The 17,924-nt window shown below is 35.6% G+C and overlaps 2 protein-coding genes across 2 annotated transcripts in view; both read left to right on the top strand.

The window, feature by feature from the left end:
- Positions 1-9,110, top strand: part of LOC127861675 (uncharacterized) — a 29,302-nt gene extending 20,192 nt beyond the window's left edge. Inside the window, exons 2-4 of the mRNA XM_052400362.1 lie at positions 7,162-7,306; positions 7,524-7,674; positions 8,733-9,110. Coding sequence (XP_052256322.1) covers positions 7,162-7,306; positions 7,524-7,674; positions 8,733-9,110 — 674 coding nt within the window. The remainder of the gene's footprint in view (positions 1-7,161; positions 7,307-7,523; positions 7,675-8,732) is intronic.
- A 46-nt stretch (positions 9,111-9,156) lies between these two features.
- On the top strand, positions 9,157-10,255 carry LOC127861676 (uncharacterized). The gene is made up of 2 exons (XM_052400363.1): positions 9,157-9,179; positions 9,639-10,255. Exons 1-2 carry the CDS (start codon positions 9,157-9,159, stop codon positions 10,186-10,188), a joined length of 573 nt encoding a protein of 190 aa, XP_052256323.1. The 3' UTR covers positions 10,189-10,255.
- The last annotated feature ends 7,669 nt before the right edge of the window (positions 10,256-17,924 follow it).

The following is a 17,924-nucleotide window of genomic DNA, read 5'->3' on the forward strand; positions in this document are numbered from 1 at the left end:
ACGCATTTTCCAGTCGTACACGCCCCGACATCAGTATTTTAAATTCTCCATCACCTTGTGCAATATTCATCGAGCAATATTTTTATTTCTTAAATACAGTGGTCAAAAGTGAAATGTGTTGATAATAGAAATCGAGGGACTCTATGAAGCAAGTTTTTCATTTTTTTTGTAGAATACTTCGATGAACAGTTATTACACGAACAGCTCTGCATTCAACGTTAGACTTGGTACAATCGCATGACGAAGAAGATTTTAAAAAAGAAACTTAACATAATTAATATTAGTTATTCAAATAATCTACTCAATAATCAGATTGCAATATCGTTATAAAGATTACACGGTGGTCCAGTTTTTTGTTTGAATGCGAAAAAAGTTATACTTGATTTTGATTATTCAATCTCTTCTTCGAATTTAATTTTTTTTTTAAAGCGATGATAAAACATAGCATAATCAATTTGCCATTCAAAATAATGTCCAATCAACTTAGTGTAAGTGTGTGAATATTCCCATTTAAGGGCATTAAACATGTGTTTAATTTTTCGCTAAATGTTATGTATGCTCCCAGTAGCTAGTTATAAAATATGGTTAGTAAGATGTTTTTTGAGGCGATGAAATATTGGGTTTGTTTCCTGATTTTCCACATTTCGTTTAGTCATAATGTTTCGTTGTTCTAAACAAGTGAATTCCGGACATTTGTTTAGGCTTAAGCAAATCAGTTTTCGACTTGTTGTTTGATGCATTTACTGTAAAATATAATAAGCCTAAAATACTATAAAATTAATAAATAAAAAAATCAATCCCTGCTGGCGGTAAAGCAATTACTATCTTGATTGTGGATTTACCTTATTAATATATTTATTTACGTTCATACCCGGAGCCATAGGTGGTAAGCGTGTGGCTATGATATTAATGAGTGAAAACATCATTTTGAATAATAAATAATCAAATTAAAACGAAAATCTACTTTTCTGAAAAATACATATATATATATATAACAAGGTATCAAACTCAAAATCACCCGAAAACCTAATATTGTTCGAATATACGTCAATGTTAAAGCGACAGCTTTAAGCAAAAATAATAGAAATAATTTATGCATAGAGACCCCCATAACCAGACCTTTCATAAAAGGGCACTCTAACTGTAAAGCGGTGAGCAAAATAAAGATATGTCATGTACAAAAGCAAGAAAAAGGAAATCGACACAAATCAAAGCCGACTGGTTTTGTATCTTGTTTTCGGTCGTTTTCTTGTAAACTGTAACCCGTTGCAGCGCAATGTTTTACTCTGGTCTCTAACATAATCAGATTTCATTGATTTAGTAGTAAACACCTTTGCTTATCCTATCAATATGCCCAAAAGATAAAACCAGAACAACTGTCTAAAGTGTACACATGCCGTCGAGCAAAATATGTTGTTTTATTTAGAGAGTATAGTCCTACATGACTCGATTATTTCGTGTAATGTCAACAGAAGAAATATTGATGATCGTAAGAACCCCGTGTAAATAATAAAACTCGATATTTGTGTTTATTATTACCTTAAAGATGGAATTGTCTGTTTAGGCTGGCAAACTTCAATGAATTCATCGATAGGATTGTTCATTTTACATCTACATCCTTAATTTCAATCTTTGCCGAATTTCAGATCACCGTACTTATATTAGATGCATGTGTTTTTCATGCGTTTTAAAGGAACGATACACAATATCGAATATCTACATATAATAATAATGGCATCATTGGAAATGGTGTTTTCTATTATTAAATAATATCGCCCATCGTGTTGCTCGAACCCACGACCCCGAGATTAAGAGTCTCGTGCTCAAACTACTGAGCTAAGGCTGTTCATCATTAGTCTCTTTATCGCTTCCAAGAATGCTATCGAAAATGGGCTAACAAAATGGAGCAATTCTATTGCATAATGTTATGTAAATTTGCACAAAATCGAAGTGTATTTGTATGTTTTAGATATGTGAAAACTTATTCGCCTGTGTCTCTTTCCAAATTTCATAAACCAACAACAAAATACTAAGAAAAGAACCTTTTATTACCTAGACATATGTTGTTATGCTAAAAGACATAAATAATCATATTTATCATATAGGAACTCATTTAAATTCGTTAAATTCACAATCAAAGTATAGATCCCTGAAGCAACACACGCAAATAATTACATATTCACATTCTATAATACAAAAATAAAGCCTTATATTAAATAATCATTTTTTGGATTAAAGAATGCTCTTTCCACTGCCGTTTTGAATATTAGATGTATACACATCATTGATAACAAGACTATTACTATCCACAACATGTTTATGTTGTATAATTACAGTGTTATTCAAATATATTATTGCTATTGTATTTCTTTTATTAATTTTTATGTTGTCATTATGAATGGAAAAATGTCTCTATCGAACTTTTGAGTTCCACCAGAATTTGAACCTAGATCTTTCATTGAGAGTGAACGTGTTTACCATTACACTATGGAAGTTACGTTGTTGAAGAGGAATTTTGATTGTAATGAGAATTTTCCTCTGCCTTTACAAGGGCTTAGAGCCTTTTTTAACAAAATATGTAAGGCGATTTTTTTCCAAGCAGCATTTAAATTGAATGTTTTTTAATCTTAATCACTATCACTGCAAAATAAACTGTTACTAAACTGGCACTTCCTTCAGTACACAAAAACCCCCAACTGTCACCATCAGTATTTCCCACAAAATACTCAATTATTGAATTATCACAAAAAAATGACTAAAAATCAGTATATCCCACAAATAAATGTCAATATATGCATTTCACACAAAATTAATGTCCACTTTCAATGTTTAGACAGACAAAAACAACTGTCCCTATAAGAAAACACAAAACGAGACTCATTTGAAGCATCTTCTAGAGCATGTCAACAAAGTTTTGGGACCTGCTGCAGTGGACACCCTAGCGCTTGGAATAGACTTGTAAAGATAGTGGTGCTGTTTGATTCTGGCTAATTGGCCCAGCAGTGGAAGTCTTGGGTGTCTGAGGTTTTGCTCAAGAAGAAGGAAGACTCTCGTTAGCTGTCTGTTGAGGCTGTCCATATGGTATCGGAGACTCTGATTAAGAACACAACTATCTCGAGCTTTTCCTCGATTACTCTTCCTGGAACTGAAATGACGGAAGTGTACAAGTATAAACTGAAAGAAGAAACAATTGTAACATTTTGAAACAAGAACTGTTTATTGGAAAATATAAATCATAGTATTGTAAGCGATGAATATTTGAATCCAATCATTGTCGTAAAATTACTATATATCATTTAAAAACATACTCGGCAGTTTAGTTTCACGCAAATCTATTTTAATGTAACACCGGTTGCGCAATATGTTTGTGCTTTTTCGGATAGTCGTTTAAAAACGGGATGTATGTCAAATCAGGGACTGCTATCAAGGAATAACGTATTATGAAGCTATAAAAATTGCTAATCAATGTGTAGCACATTAACTACACAAAACGAATCAACCATCATCCCTAAGACCACACATACCTTGTTATCGCATTATTGTTACGTCGAGCATGAGTCTAGTTAGAGAAAAAAATTCGATACACCCTTACAAATGAAAATCTTTGTGTTTCAAGTAATACTTGTGTAAAACGGAAAGCTTTCCTTGGAATTAAGCAAATTGGTATTGAATCATCATATGTTTGAAACATTTCATAAATATATATTTGATTACATATACATTATCATCAAAATCTTTATACATGTATACATTTAATGTTATGCTTAAAACATATATCGGAACACTTTTATATCTTTATGAAGTGTTTTTGAGATCATTTCCTACATAGAATACCTGACGAATTAAAATCATCTATCCACGACGTCTTGACTATGTGCGGGTGGGGTTGCATCTTGCCGCACGTGCATATATATGCGAATATAATTGATTTTTGTCCACCTTTTTTTCTCGGACCAATTTGGTTAGTTGAACGAAGACGCGACATGCAACCACGTGTAGCATACTGGAACTTGATAAGGCCCGTATTATGGAATTGGAAACACCATTTAGTTACATACGAAATAACAACACCAGTCCCACCAGTCACCCACGATTTTTATTTCATTTTTATATCAGCAAAAGATGGTCCTCACAAACAAACAAACTATCAAACATATTCTATGTGTAAACAAGCTAATGTAAACTTCCGCATGCGTCCTTTAAATGTATGCATTGCTTTAAAAATGTAAGTCAATGTAAATTAAAAAAAAAAATACTAATGTCAGTATAATTCCATTACATACAGTCACAGACTTTAGATTATAATAATTTCATAAACTTATTATAGATAACGACGTTCATGTAGGAAGCGAATTACTGGTTAACATATACGTCATAATCGCCTTCTGTAATATCTCTTTTCACATGCAAACATTTTTGTAGTGGACAAAAGTTTTAATAAAAATAAAATACTTGTGTTGGATTATGTTTTTATCGTACACGAACTGTAAACATGAAAATGGTTCTCATACATATGTTCATAACAATTTCATAAATCTGTTACTGCGTATCAAGATACTTATGCATACCGATGGAACGCTGTTAATTGGCCAAGTCTTGTCAAGAATTACAACTATTATAGTTGATATACCCCTTTAAGTATTGTGTATGTCTTGTTTGGAAACGTAATTAACCTTACTTTAATAATCTCGATACATATTTCTAAGTATGTGTGTTTTCATTTAAATGTAAATCTACATTTTCATGGACATACAGCAATACATTGATTAAGTCATGCCAGGATTACAATAAAATAACGTTGATATGCCCCTTTAAATGTATTCTAAACATTTTTGGGGGAAATGGGGGGTTCTATAATCCTAATTTTAATGATTTTGCTACACATAATTTGTGTTTTCATTAATATTTAAATCTACGTTTTCTTTTGCATGCCGCAATATATTTCTCAAGCCATGTCGAGAATTACAATTAATATCGCTGATATGCACATTTAAAAGTGCGCTATATATCTTGTTTTCAGTTGGATGCTCTATTAACCTACTTTTTCTGATCTTGCTTCACATGATGTGTGACTTCATTTACATTTAAATCTGCTTTTTCATTGACATTTAGAAATTCATGTACCAGTATGTGTCTTGACCTGATACTTTTTTTAAATTATATTTTACTTCATACAGTAACGCTGCAGTTGTGAACAAACGACCCGGTGACCTATGTTTTTCTTTTTATATTTTCATTTAATTATAACTCATAAAACATTTGGTTGAATTTGTACAAAATCTAGATATGGGAAGGCATGTACAAATAAAATTAACTTGTGTGCATTTCATTGATTTTCATATGTGAAATTCTGTTGTTTTTGTTATTGTTAAAAACTAATAAAGCATTAATCATTTGATTGAAGTTGTTTTTAGAATGAGTTTGCAGTCAAATCGAATCGGTATCATATATTTTGAGAGAAATAGAGGTTGTTTTAAACAGTTTTCTCTTCAATTTATTCATTTTTTATGTTATCACCTTATCTGTAGAAAAAATAATGCTGAAATATGCTTCTTGTTCAAGTGCGAATAAAAAATTAACAACACCTGTGACCCATGATTTTTATTTTACTTTTCTATCCATAATAGATGGTTCTAGCTAAATACAAAAAATACCAAATTCTAGATATAGCAAAATTTTCATTAAAACTGCAGCAAACGTCCTTAAAATGAATCAAAAGTTAAATCATGGGTTCGATCCCCAGCGTTCTGAAGATCCCCCCCCCCAAAGCCACCAAACAGTGGTTCAAGGCCCACGAAACGGAATCGAGAGCGTTTCAAATAAACATTCCAAGCTTAGGCTTTCCAAGCAATCGAGCTAAAATAAATAGGTTAAAACTAAGTAAAATATTTATACAAATCATGCGTTTGCTTCTTGTATCACCGTTTTGTGTTTGGTATTGGTACACATCTCAATATCTATCGCATTCATGTACATATTAACTTAGTCACCACATTATTACGAGTGTATACAATTGGCAATAAGCACTCATGTTGTTCGCTAAATAATATATTACATGTATATCATTTTTTCCAAGATAATATTTCGTTTTTCTAATGATTCCTCAGAGCAACAAACTGCGTCTGTCCAATGGTTACTGGAGACACATTTGTGCAGTCGTTGCAGAGATTTTGTTTCAACGGCATTGCCTAGGTATTCATTATCAATATGCATGTTTTTAGGTATTTTCGCGGAAGTGTTCAAATAAATTTAGTTGGTATTCGAAATAAATGTTACAGTAACATCATTAAAACAGAAACTTTGACATTTATGTTTCATCGAGTCGTCTTCATGTTATTTTGCACATTATAAACCTATTCGTTTAGTCTGTTAAACAAACTCTGAAAGGGTTTTATCAAGATCAAGATTCATAGACGGGTAAGGTAAGCGAACTTCAGTTTAATGTATTTGCGTAGTAAGTCTCGTGATAAAATATTATGCTGGACTCCAATACAGATGTTTTAGCTTCACACAACGAAGCGAAACCGTTGACTGAAACGTTGCTTAATATTGCACAGCAACGATAATTAAAGTTAATTATTGTAGCACTCGAAAGGTTATTAGAGTTTGCATCGTTATTTCATATTCAAAAACAATGGAGATTTGATAAGAGTTTTCTAGGTTAAAGTGGATACACATTTGGTAAAATAGGTGAGGCAATTAGTACTATTGGGTTCTTCGGTCACGTTTTACTTTATTGAGCATCGCTATCAGAATGCTTACTTAACTCGACCCAACTATCTCTAGGTGCAAAGTGCTTGACCCTTAAAATCCAGATCGATACCATTATGTTCAGAACATGTATGTGGTACTCATATAAATTAAAGGCATATACTGTTCCCATATAACTGTTCATTATTGATTGCACAGTTGTGAGGAGAATGTGTTTCGTTCGATTTCTGGCTTTTTTTCATTTTGACAGGTAATGTTCCATTCCATTCGTTGACTTTCATTAATTTGAACAAATACAAGTATTGGCTTTTCTTTCAATCAAATTAGTGTGATAATATATCAAAGTTATAACTATTATTTAAATATTTCTCCAGTCGTTTATATTTTCCAAACTGTCTGTCCAAGTTAATAGTAATAAAGCTTTAATTGTACATGAGCATAGTTTTACAGTTTCAGTACATGTGTGCAAGTCAGCCAGTGTGGCTACCATAATTGACAGGTGTTACGTCTCGAACCAGACGTTGTGTCATAGCAACCAGGCGACAGAGCAGCAAACAACCAAATTAATTTGTCACAATAATGTAGCCTGTAGTTGGTATGTTTAATATCAGTTGCTTTGTCTTATCCCACCCATCAGTCCTCAAAGTCACCCAAATCACACAAATGTGAATATATATGAACAAGTATCTTTATCGTGTTTTAATTCGTCGTCATACCAAGTCTAAGAAATCACAAAATACAATCGCAATAAATATATACAGTAAATGATGCATGCGATGAGAAGGGTGTTCATAATTGTTTCAATATTTCAGGTGTGAAATCGTTGACCTCCTTTGCGCTAATAAACTAGAGGCGACGCACATCCGGGTTACAACGAATCCAGCGTGCAACACGACCCTTCAAGTACTTGGTTCCCAACAGCGGATCGCTCTCACCACTACACATTCCCCAGCTTATTTTGAGGCGAGTACACATATAGGTATTTAAATTGCTACAAGGTGTCTTCGCACAGAATTTAAATCATATCAAAACGAATTCAATCAAGATAAGTTTAGATAACACATGGACAACACGTGTGCCCGACCAATACGTTTTTGTGCACAGGCAATCAGGGACGATACTTTTCGCTTTTATGACATTTTTAGTTTCAAGGCTAATCTGGATCGACACTTTACACACATGTATTATGCCCAGTTTTCTCAGAACGCGACTCATATAAATAACTTATCACAGTCGTATTAATTTCCAAATATCGTCGGGAATATGTATTCCAAATGCATTTTAGTTTATCAATTTTGCAGTCGCGGTGATGGCTTAATTATGAATGCGTTGCAATCAGTGTTAACGGTGAGACGACATGCACCCTGTACTTTATAAACTGAGAAAACTTGGCTAATCTGGGACGACACTTTACGCACATGCGTTATGCCCAGTTTTCTCAAAACGCGACTCATATAAAGTACAGGGTGCATGTCGTTTCACCGTTAAAGGGGCCTTTTCACAGATTTCGGCATGCATTGAAGTTTGTCATAAAATGCTTTATATTGATAAATTTAAACAATGTACCTAAAAATCTCAAGTAAACAAACAATAATACAATTAAAAAAAAGAAAAAAAGTAACCCTCAACTGGGCTAGAACCACTGATCCCTGGGGTCCTGGAGTAAAAAGTCTTCCGCTTAGACCACTCGGCCATCCGTGTTCATGTTATGACGGGATGTATTTTTAACTATATGTAAGCAATCCTCGTAGTTTCACAAAATATAACGACAACAACAGAACTTTCCAAATTATTCAATCGTTTCGCGTTGCAACGCTTTACAATTGTCAGGTTTTCAAATCGTCAACAGATGCATATAATAGATATTTTAGAGCATGGTTAATGTTCAGTATTACTATTACCTTACAAATATCATAACTAAAACGAAAACTCGCGAATCTGAAACAACTTTTTTTATTTTTTCAATTTACCAAAACGTGAAAAGGCCCCTTTAACACCGATTGCAACGCATTCTATTCCAGACACACTTCTTCGCTGCAGCACAACACGGAATAGATGACCTTTTGTACTCAGCTAATCGGTCGGGTGCCACAGTTGACGAAATGAAGAAGATATATTCAAAACAGGATCATGCTCAAAAGAGTTATGTTCGGAACACAAAGTGCTGGGCATATCCGCTTGATTTAACCTCCATATCGCCGTGGAATAGTAATGGTGGCATCAGGAAAGCTGGAGTGCTGATAAGCCCTAGACACGCGCTGTGGGTGCGTCACTATAGCATGTCCGTCAACACAATCACTCAGGTTGGAAAGGCAATCTCTATGTATAACTCAATATTACACACACTTTATATTACTAGTTTAGGCAAGCGCACTTCAATCACACTGTTTAATATATAGCATTCCAAAATTCTCATAATAACGCTATTCTTTGTCATTGTGTAAAATGCAAACTCTTAAAAAGGCGGTGTGCTTGTTTATAAAAATGTGATCTATTTGAAGGCATACATCTACTTGATACGTGCTTAGCAGATATCTTCACCCTTTTATATGAAATGAATTTCCAGCCAACAAATAAAAATGTCAGATATATTTCAAAGGATTCAGTTTCTGATAACCCTTTCTTAACATCTAGAAAATAATACGGATATTCATTTTCATTTCAATAAATAAAGCACATATTTCCACCCTATACGGAGTTAATATATAAAGAAATTCGTAACACGTTAGTATTTTCCCAATCTTGACATATAATTTCATTATAAAGAATCACCAACTCTTTCTTCAAAGATATACATTGCTTGGAATAACATAAATAGTATTTACACCACGTCAATAACAGACTTTTCTGTAATTGCTGATGTTATATTGTTTACCAAATACATTTAAAAGATTGTGAGCCAAAGTAATAGAGTTATATGATTGTAGATTAATTGATCGCCATAACAACGTCGTGGATCGTAAAATAACTCGATCGCAACGGGTTCCTGTTAATGGATCTGATTTCTCAAGCGGTTATGACATGGTTGTTGGCGAACTTGACAGCGATGTGCCGAGTTCGATATCTTTCGCAAAAGTCATGCCAAGAAACCTTACCAAAATATTACCTCCATTTCACAATGTACCAGTGATGGACACAGATTTTGAGGAGAAGGCTTTAGTGGCTGATTTGAGACTTGAGAGTGGAAACATGGTATGGTTGACACGCCCGGAAACGTCGTCCATTCGTAACCTCTTTTACGAAGACAAAATCTCGGGCGATAGCGGAAATCCTGTTTTCCTCGCTGTGAAGAATGAGCTGGTGCTCATGTTCATGTTTACGTACGGAGGCGCTGGGTCGGGGACATCTGTAACTGCTCACTTTGGTGATATCAACAACATCCTTGCAAACTGGGGTTCAACGTATCGCCTTACGGAAATGGACCTCACGAGTTTTGCAGAAACCGGACATGTTAACATACCAAGTATCATCGGCTAGACGGCCTATTTTGGACATCTGTCGATACCATGTACTCAAACTTGCTTACACAAAATAAATGATTCGTCTTAAGAATGGATTTTAGTTTTGCTGAGATCTCGCTTAATTGTTACGTGGTATGCATTTTGGAATGGTAATACTAGTATTACGGAATGCGTACATACGGACAAGTGGTTAACCTATTGTCCATACCGGTTACATCGTAGGGTGACTTATTTGCCCAAAGTAAAAGTTTCTTTGTTTTTCATATCACGTCACGTGAAAAAGATCCACATTCAAAACCATGTTTTAATGCCGACTTATGTTGTCTACGTTTTCTAACAACCAGCACACAAAACTCACATTAAGTCAGTTTGGATATGAATCAACCGTTCAAACTAAGTACACCAATAAATGGAGCTTAATAGCGTTCTAATGAACTAAATGTCAGCAAAAATATATTTATCCACGAGAGGTAATAGTTTGCATGCATAGTCATGGCAAAGCACAATCATAGAGTGACAAGGGGTCATACGTTGATATGTGCGTGTCGTTATGATCGAGGTAAGAGTATCCATTTGACTTTAGTTTTAAGGTATTGAGAAGTAGATCGAACATAACGTAGCCGCTGAAAGTAAAGCAATGTCGGTATAAAGCAATGCGTGAACATCGAGAACAGGAAACACGAATCCCATTAGTACGAACTCAGTGATAGGCGATACTGAAAAGAATGAAGTGTAAAGAAACAAGGTGCAGTTTTGACAAATGCACAAATGATCTACAATAAACGGCACTGCTGACCATAGTAATGTGGACCGTTGAATTATGTTATTATTTAATCATTATAATAATTACCTGGTTGGTCTAAAACGTGCGACGTCAATAAATGCAAACATTGGTCAGAATAAACGGGATCAATGTTTGACAAGAATATGATCAATTGATTACCACACAAATCGGTAACGACACCGGCCCTTATCTGGAGTGATGTCTTTCTTTTGAAACACACACGTGAATGGCAATTTATTAAAATTTGGAACGCTACAACAGTAAGTTTATTTAGAATTTCAACTAATAAAAACGTGAACATATTATGCATTGATGTTCACTGATATGATCACAGTCCTTATTTTTCTCTACGCGTTGTTGTTGAACTTGCCGAGTTCAGAATATTGTTTTTGCAATAGTAACTAATTAATCTCCACAACTCACTCGCGTTGTTTATTTCCGACTATACAGTTATGATGAAGGGAATGAAGACGACGGTTAACTATAGATGTACTTCAGGTACACGCAGTTTAATTTTTCATAATCGATCACACCAACAACAATTAAGGTATCAAACTAAGAGAAGCAAACTGTCGAAGAAAGGAAACACATTGTATTTAGTTTAGCTCGATAACGTTAAACGCACGCCTAAAGCTTATTCTTATTTAGGCACTAAGTATATGTAAATATAACCAAGTTTTACTTTAAAGTTGTGTTTATTTTAAGAGTGATACAAACTTAAGAAAAAGGTTGTTAAAGTTTTTAACAACTGGATAAACAATAACAGTATTGCATCTTCTGTACTATATAGCAAAATGTTTCCAAAATAAATAGAGTCCACAGAAAAAAAAGAAATTGTAAAAAAACACAAAAAATTACGTGTGTGATACAAGTTGTATATTGAAAACAATTAGACTTCAACATTTTAATAATTGTATGTATTTACATATGAAATTAAAAAAAAATGGAATGTACGTTTTAAAACATCTGGGGGCTAATGTCCTAGCGTGCACTTTTTTGAAGGGGCTAATGACCTAGGCGATATGTCCTAGAGGCTAATGTCCTAGGGGCTAACGTCCTAGAGGGCTAATGTTCGAACCCATTTATGCCTAGCGTCTAGAACAAATGCCTAGGCAAACAGCGCAGACCCAGATGAGACGCCTAAATATAGAAATAAATATACTAGACATTCCTTAATTTTGGAAATTAATTGATCAAATTTAGAAGGATGGAAGAGTCCACTAGACTTAAATGGCTTAAAATACGTGACCCTGACGTGACGCGACAACGCAACCTTTTGACCTGGAGTCAGACGCGCTACTGTTGCGCCTCGAGTCGACACATCATTACGTTTTAAACATTCTATAAAGTGTTTGACAAAAACATTTTGACTCTTTGTCTTTTTCAGTTTCATTTTATTTACAGCCGAATGGGCACATGTAAATGTATATTCAACGGCAAAATTGGCACATGCACAGTTTATAACAACTATTCTCTTAAACATTGACTCTAATAATACATACCGTTGAATGTACCATAAGCTAACATTTAACTATTTCCAATGGTACAGTCTTCATAAGAAAGCCAAACATGTGCACAAATTTAACAATGACGAAAACACCACAATAATATTCAGTGTCAGATTTTCAATTTGATTTCATCTCTCCACTCATTCCATCCCGCGAAACCCTTAAGGTGTCGCAACTCTAGTAAAATAAGTCGTTAAATGTTTGTCAGAGAATTCCGGACAATGTTATGTTGAGAAGGTTTAATGAATTGGAGATACACTACAAGTTTGGCGACTTTTTTAAGATTTCAACCCCCCACAATACATTCCTGATCCATCAAGCACAAATGTCATATACATGTAAGAGTCTCGACTCTTTACCTTGAGAGGGGGACACGCCGCTCCCATTCAATCTCTTGATACGCCACATTGTAATCGAAGGAACTCGCGATGTACGTCCAAACATGATTACAACTAGCGTAAACATGATAATACAACCCACTTTGTTTTATAAAGTTACCAATAGATATACATGTGTACATGTATTAGCAATCGCTTCAAGAAGTAAGACCTTATTTCGGGATTGTGTTTTCGTTGCATTCTAGGAATTCATAATATTCGGGGAATTTTGTTCAATTTTTTTTTATGCACAACGGTAGCGCATCTGATGCCATATCAGAAGATTACTTGCTCTGTCCTCTCTCATACTATGTGTTTTAAGTAAAGTGCAAAAACATATAGTTGTTGTTGTTCAAGAACATTTCATTATCACTGTAATCTGAAACTGTTTGTCTTATATGCGACAACGGAAGCAAACGTTATAACCGATGCTATAATCATTTAACTACATAGACAAAAGCATAAGACATGGACACATTCCCCTCGACCCAGACGTTATTCTAACACGCAACCTTTCGATATGAAGTAAGTGCGCTAATATTGCTCACAAGACAAGAAAACTCACCTATCTGTTATAAAAAGGGACATTTTACAACATCTCATATGTAATGTGTGTATGCTTTGTTCTCACGCAAAACTTGTTAACTAATTAGTTTATCTAAACCTGTAGAATGATTTTTAAAGATTGTGTCTATTACTCTGTAAGAAAAGATAGCATCGGCGCTTGTGTAACAAGGGATATTTACAGTCGACATGAGCGAGATTTATTTTTAAAACAATATGCATGTGCGAATTACACTGTTTAATATTCACTACGTCTTAAAGGTCATCATGTGACACGCGGTTTAACTTTTTCTTAAATTCAATAAAATTTTGAAACAGCTCACGTTGGTTGTGCAGGAGGTTCTCAATGACGACTCTGCAGTTTAAGATTTGTTCTGTGCTCCGACCAGCTATAAATCCAAACTGCTTTTCATTTAAGGATGGTGCTAAGCATTGCTTTGTTTGGATGTCTGGTGAGGCTGACGGAACAGTAATTTTCGAGCAGCTTGCAGTTGCCCCTTTTTGATAGGACGGGGGGGGGGGAACAACCAGATAGTGGTTCCTATCTTTGGACCAGTTCATTTCCGTCCAGATCTTCTGATACAACGTCATCATTGCTGCAGTCATTGCCTCTACCCCATGCTTATTAGCCCGGAAGGGACGTTCTCCATTGCCAAAGATTCCCCTGCCTTCAGACGGCGCACTGACACCTCCACCTCTTCTTTAATTGTTTACAGACTCATTGTCCGCTTCTATCGCGAATAGTTCAGACTTGGGAGTGGCTGAAGCGGGTATGTATAGAGGTTGCTGCAGATATTGGTCCACCTGTTCAATACTGCGGCACTCTCAGTAAGTAGGTTCCATCTGCGTCTGCCAAAACACTGGTCATATGCTGCATGGTCTTAGTTAGGGTCTCGAGTGTTACAGGCCTTACTGTAGGCTTGCGGTCATCTTTTTGTCAATTTAGATGCATTCCTCCTTAGTAAACACATTTTTGCCTCTTTCATCTTCACCCTCATCTCCCTGTTTGTTTTTTGCTATTCTGTCCAGACGGGTGTCGCAGAGGTCACCCATGGTTTGATCTCCTTCTCTTTTTATTAAAAACTGCTTCGGTCGATGACGGCATGCATGTAATAATTCATGCTTTTTGTGATGATGTCAATGTTACTGTCCAGGAAATTCAGGTTTTTGGCGACACGCTTGCTCATTAGCTTCGGCATTTTGATGTTGGAAACTCAGTCATGGTCACGATGTCTGTGCCAGGACACGCTCTGACGCTCGCCCTGTTGTAAGTGAACTTCAACCATTTCGGAGTAAGTATGACACTGATCTGGTTATCTACTGTCCCTTACCATTCTTGGTAGGCGTATGGTCCATCCAGTCATCTAGGACGATGAACTATTCGTTCTTATTCTTCTTAAAACTGTGTGACGTCCTTGTCTTTGTAGCATGATGCGTAGACCTGGATAATCGTTATGTTGTGAGGTCTCGCTGAGAAACGGATGGAGGTGAGTCTACTGGTGACCGAGTTGCAACTGGTGACGCTCATGAATACCTCCTTCCTGACAATAATAGAAACCCCGTGGAGATGTTTGAAATCATACCCGCCAAAACATAGCTTTTGCACTACGGTTGTTGATCTTCCCGCATGCATGGAGTGTTCTTATGTCCCATGTTCATATGGTTGTTCCAAGTGTTGCCAACGTACTAGCTCCAGTAGCAAACTGGTCGTGTCAACCCTTGGGACTAGCAGTGAAGTGAACAGTCGTCATTATTACGCGCCCGACTGATCCGTCTTTTTATATGTTTTATATGTTTTTATATGCTGCCTTGTCCACTTAATTTCCGTAAAGGTCCTTTCACAGCTGGTAAAATCCTTAAAGCCGCCTCACTCCGATTCGCTCGCCAGCAGAAGCGATTAGAATTATGTGTTTTGGTCCAGATTCTTGCACCAGAAATGAGAGTGGAGTGTAAAGTGAGAACCAATTGTGCCCGTCCTCTTGAGGGAGCTGCTGCCAAGCAACAAAGTACTTTCACTAAGCTGCTAAGCTGAACATCTCATACACCCCGTTTACATATGCCCAATTCAAAATTATTATACTTTATAATACATATTGTAATACATTAGCAAAGTGCAATAACTATCAACATACGGCGAAAAAACTATTTTTTACGGTTTTCCATACATGAGACCGACATACCAATTAAGTTTTAAGATCATGCTTTCTATAGTCTCCCAGATTTACTCCCTCAAATGTAAATTGTGAAGTAAATAAAGAGCAATAACTCACATTATTAAAAATAATAGGTTACAGTTTATGTACACTGTGCATCATGCTACCTATGCTCACGCTGTTTCAAGTTAGAAGTTTAAAACGCTGGAGATTTTTAAAAATATTCTTCGGATACCATTTATGTACAAAAATTAACCGAGGACAATAGCTCAAATCTAGAGGAGAATGAAATGTGGTTCATGTGCACCATACAACCCGTCATTGTGCTTTACCTTTTTATTGACTTTAAGTTTGTTTTAGAAGGCAATAAGTCTAAATTATGAAGCATTCATGCTATAGCTCTTGTTAAAGGCACTTTCTCTCGATGACATCTACCTACTTTAACTAAATATCTTTTTCAGCGATTGACACAATTTAAGAACAGGAACTACCAATATGCGAAAACTCTCTAAATAAAAGAGCAAGAGGCATGGTTCTCGTGCAATGCTCAATTATGTAATGTCTACTTACTATTTACTTATGAAGTTTTAAGTAGATACCGCTAAAAACATTTAAGATATGCGTCAGACTAGAACCAGATTTAACAAATGCCATTAACGCTTAACATAGATGGGCAGGAGTAATGGTTTTAGTGCATTTTGCATTCTCTCAGTAAAATGTACTGAATATAGAGTTTCAAGTTCATACCGTTTTTACGTGTCGAAAGATGCTCCGTTAAACATTTAAGTACATACAGTGAGGAAGGTTTATAACTTAAAAGTAGGGAAGTAAGAGTTAAAGTTCTTGCTCAGTGTAAACGTCCTCAGTGAGAGCTATCATAGATTAAAGTTGATACCTGTAATACACTTTGAAATATGCTCCATGCCAATGTAAGTACAATAAGAGCTGTTAGAAGACAGTGCGCTCGACTTTTCGAGTGCTTGACAGTATAATGGGGAAATTGTTCATATTCAATAAGGTTAAGGTAATATAGTCATATTCTAACTGGGAGATTTTCATAATTGAAACATATTGATCGCGCATGTTTTAAAGAAGTGGTACATTATAGACGATTCTGAGTTCAGATATATTTTCCACAATCTATTGAACATTTGTAAAGGCATAAAACAAACTTATAAGATTATATTTCAAGTTTGATAGCAATAGCTTTGGTGTGATGGTTGGAAGGTCTTTCAAAAATAAAATATTAAAAATAAATATTTGTTTTTGTTTTTTAATGTTTAAAAAAATATATGTGTGTGTGTGTGTGTGTGTGTGTGGCGGGGGTGTGAGTGGAGAGGGGGGAATAATGTGGGTGGGTTGTCATTTATAAGATGATATTTCAAAAATAAGATGAAAAAAGGGAAACAAAATTTTTATTATTTTATTTATTTATTTTTTTTTTGGGGGGGGGGGGGGGGAGGATTCTGGGGTGGGGCCTGGGGGATGGTTTGGGTGGAGTCCATTGTGGTATGTCAGGTAAGTGTTGTAAGTGTTGTAAGAGCTGTGTTCGTGAAACACAATACCCCGCACATCGCTGCTTTGAAGCCATATATATGACCTTTGACCTCAAAGGATGGCCTTGACCTTTCACCACTCAAAATGTGCAGCTCAATGAGATACGCATGGATACCAAATATCAAGTTGCTATCTTCAAATATTGCAAAATTTGACATTGACCTTGAAGGATGACCTTGACCTTTTACCACTCACAATGTGCAGCTCCATGAGATACAGTGGGGTTAGGGATTTTGTTCCGGGATTAATCTCTTTAGAATCCCTAAAAAATAACCCTCAGTCCATTTATTGGGATTAATCCGTTTTCACCCCGTTTCATCCGAATTCATCTGTATTAAACCTTTGCCAGTGCTTTTTAGTGATAAATTGCGATGAATTAAGCTCTATTAGGGATGAATTCATCGCAAGGGATGAATTAAGCTCTATAAGGGATGAATTCAGCACAATTCGGTGCAAGGGATGAATTTATCTCTTCAAGGGATTAATTAATCTCAACGCATGCGCAGTCGATGTCAGCGGGGAATACGGATGAAAAGGCGGAGTTAATCACTGCCGTAAACGAGTAGGCGGGGCGTAGACAACTATCTTTGGATGAGGATTTAATTTTGTCGGTTTTATACACAATACAATTAATTAATTGTATACCAGTGCACATTAAGGTCTCATTGGCCATCACGCACTGGTCTATTTGGATCAAAATCATTTCTTTGGCGGACACCCGGCCAGCCGAGGTAAATTAGACCTATTTTAGCTCGAAATTAAATATTTTCCCCTGAAAGAGCACATAATGTAGTCGTAAAGACTCAGCG

This window comes from Dreissena polymorpha, chromosome 16 (genome assembly GCF_020536995.1).
Source record: "Dreissena polymorpha isolate Duluth1 chromosome 16, UMN_Dpol_1.0, whole genome shotgun sequence".
NCBI lineage: Eukaryota > Metazoa > Mollusca > Bivalvia > Myida > Dreissenidae > Dreissena > Dreissena polymorpha.

Bases quoted from the DNA above. Each gene is read 5' to 3' on its own strand.
- LOC127861676 (XM_052400363.1), top strand. From the start codon at position 9,157: ATGCAAACTCTTAAAAAGGCGGT. The intron at 9,180-9,638 runs GTGCTTGTTTAT...ATATGATTGTAG, and splicing joins CAAACTCTTAAAAAGGCGGT to ATTAATTGATCGCCATAACA.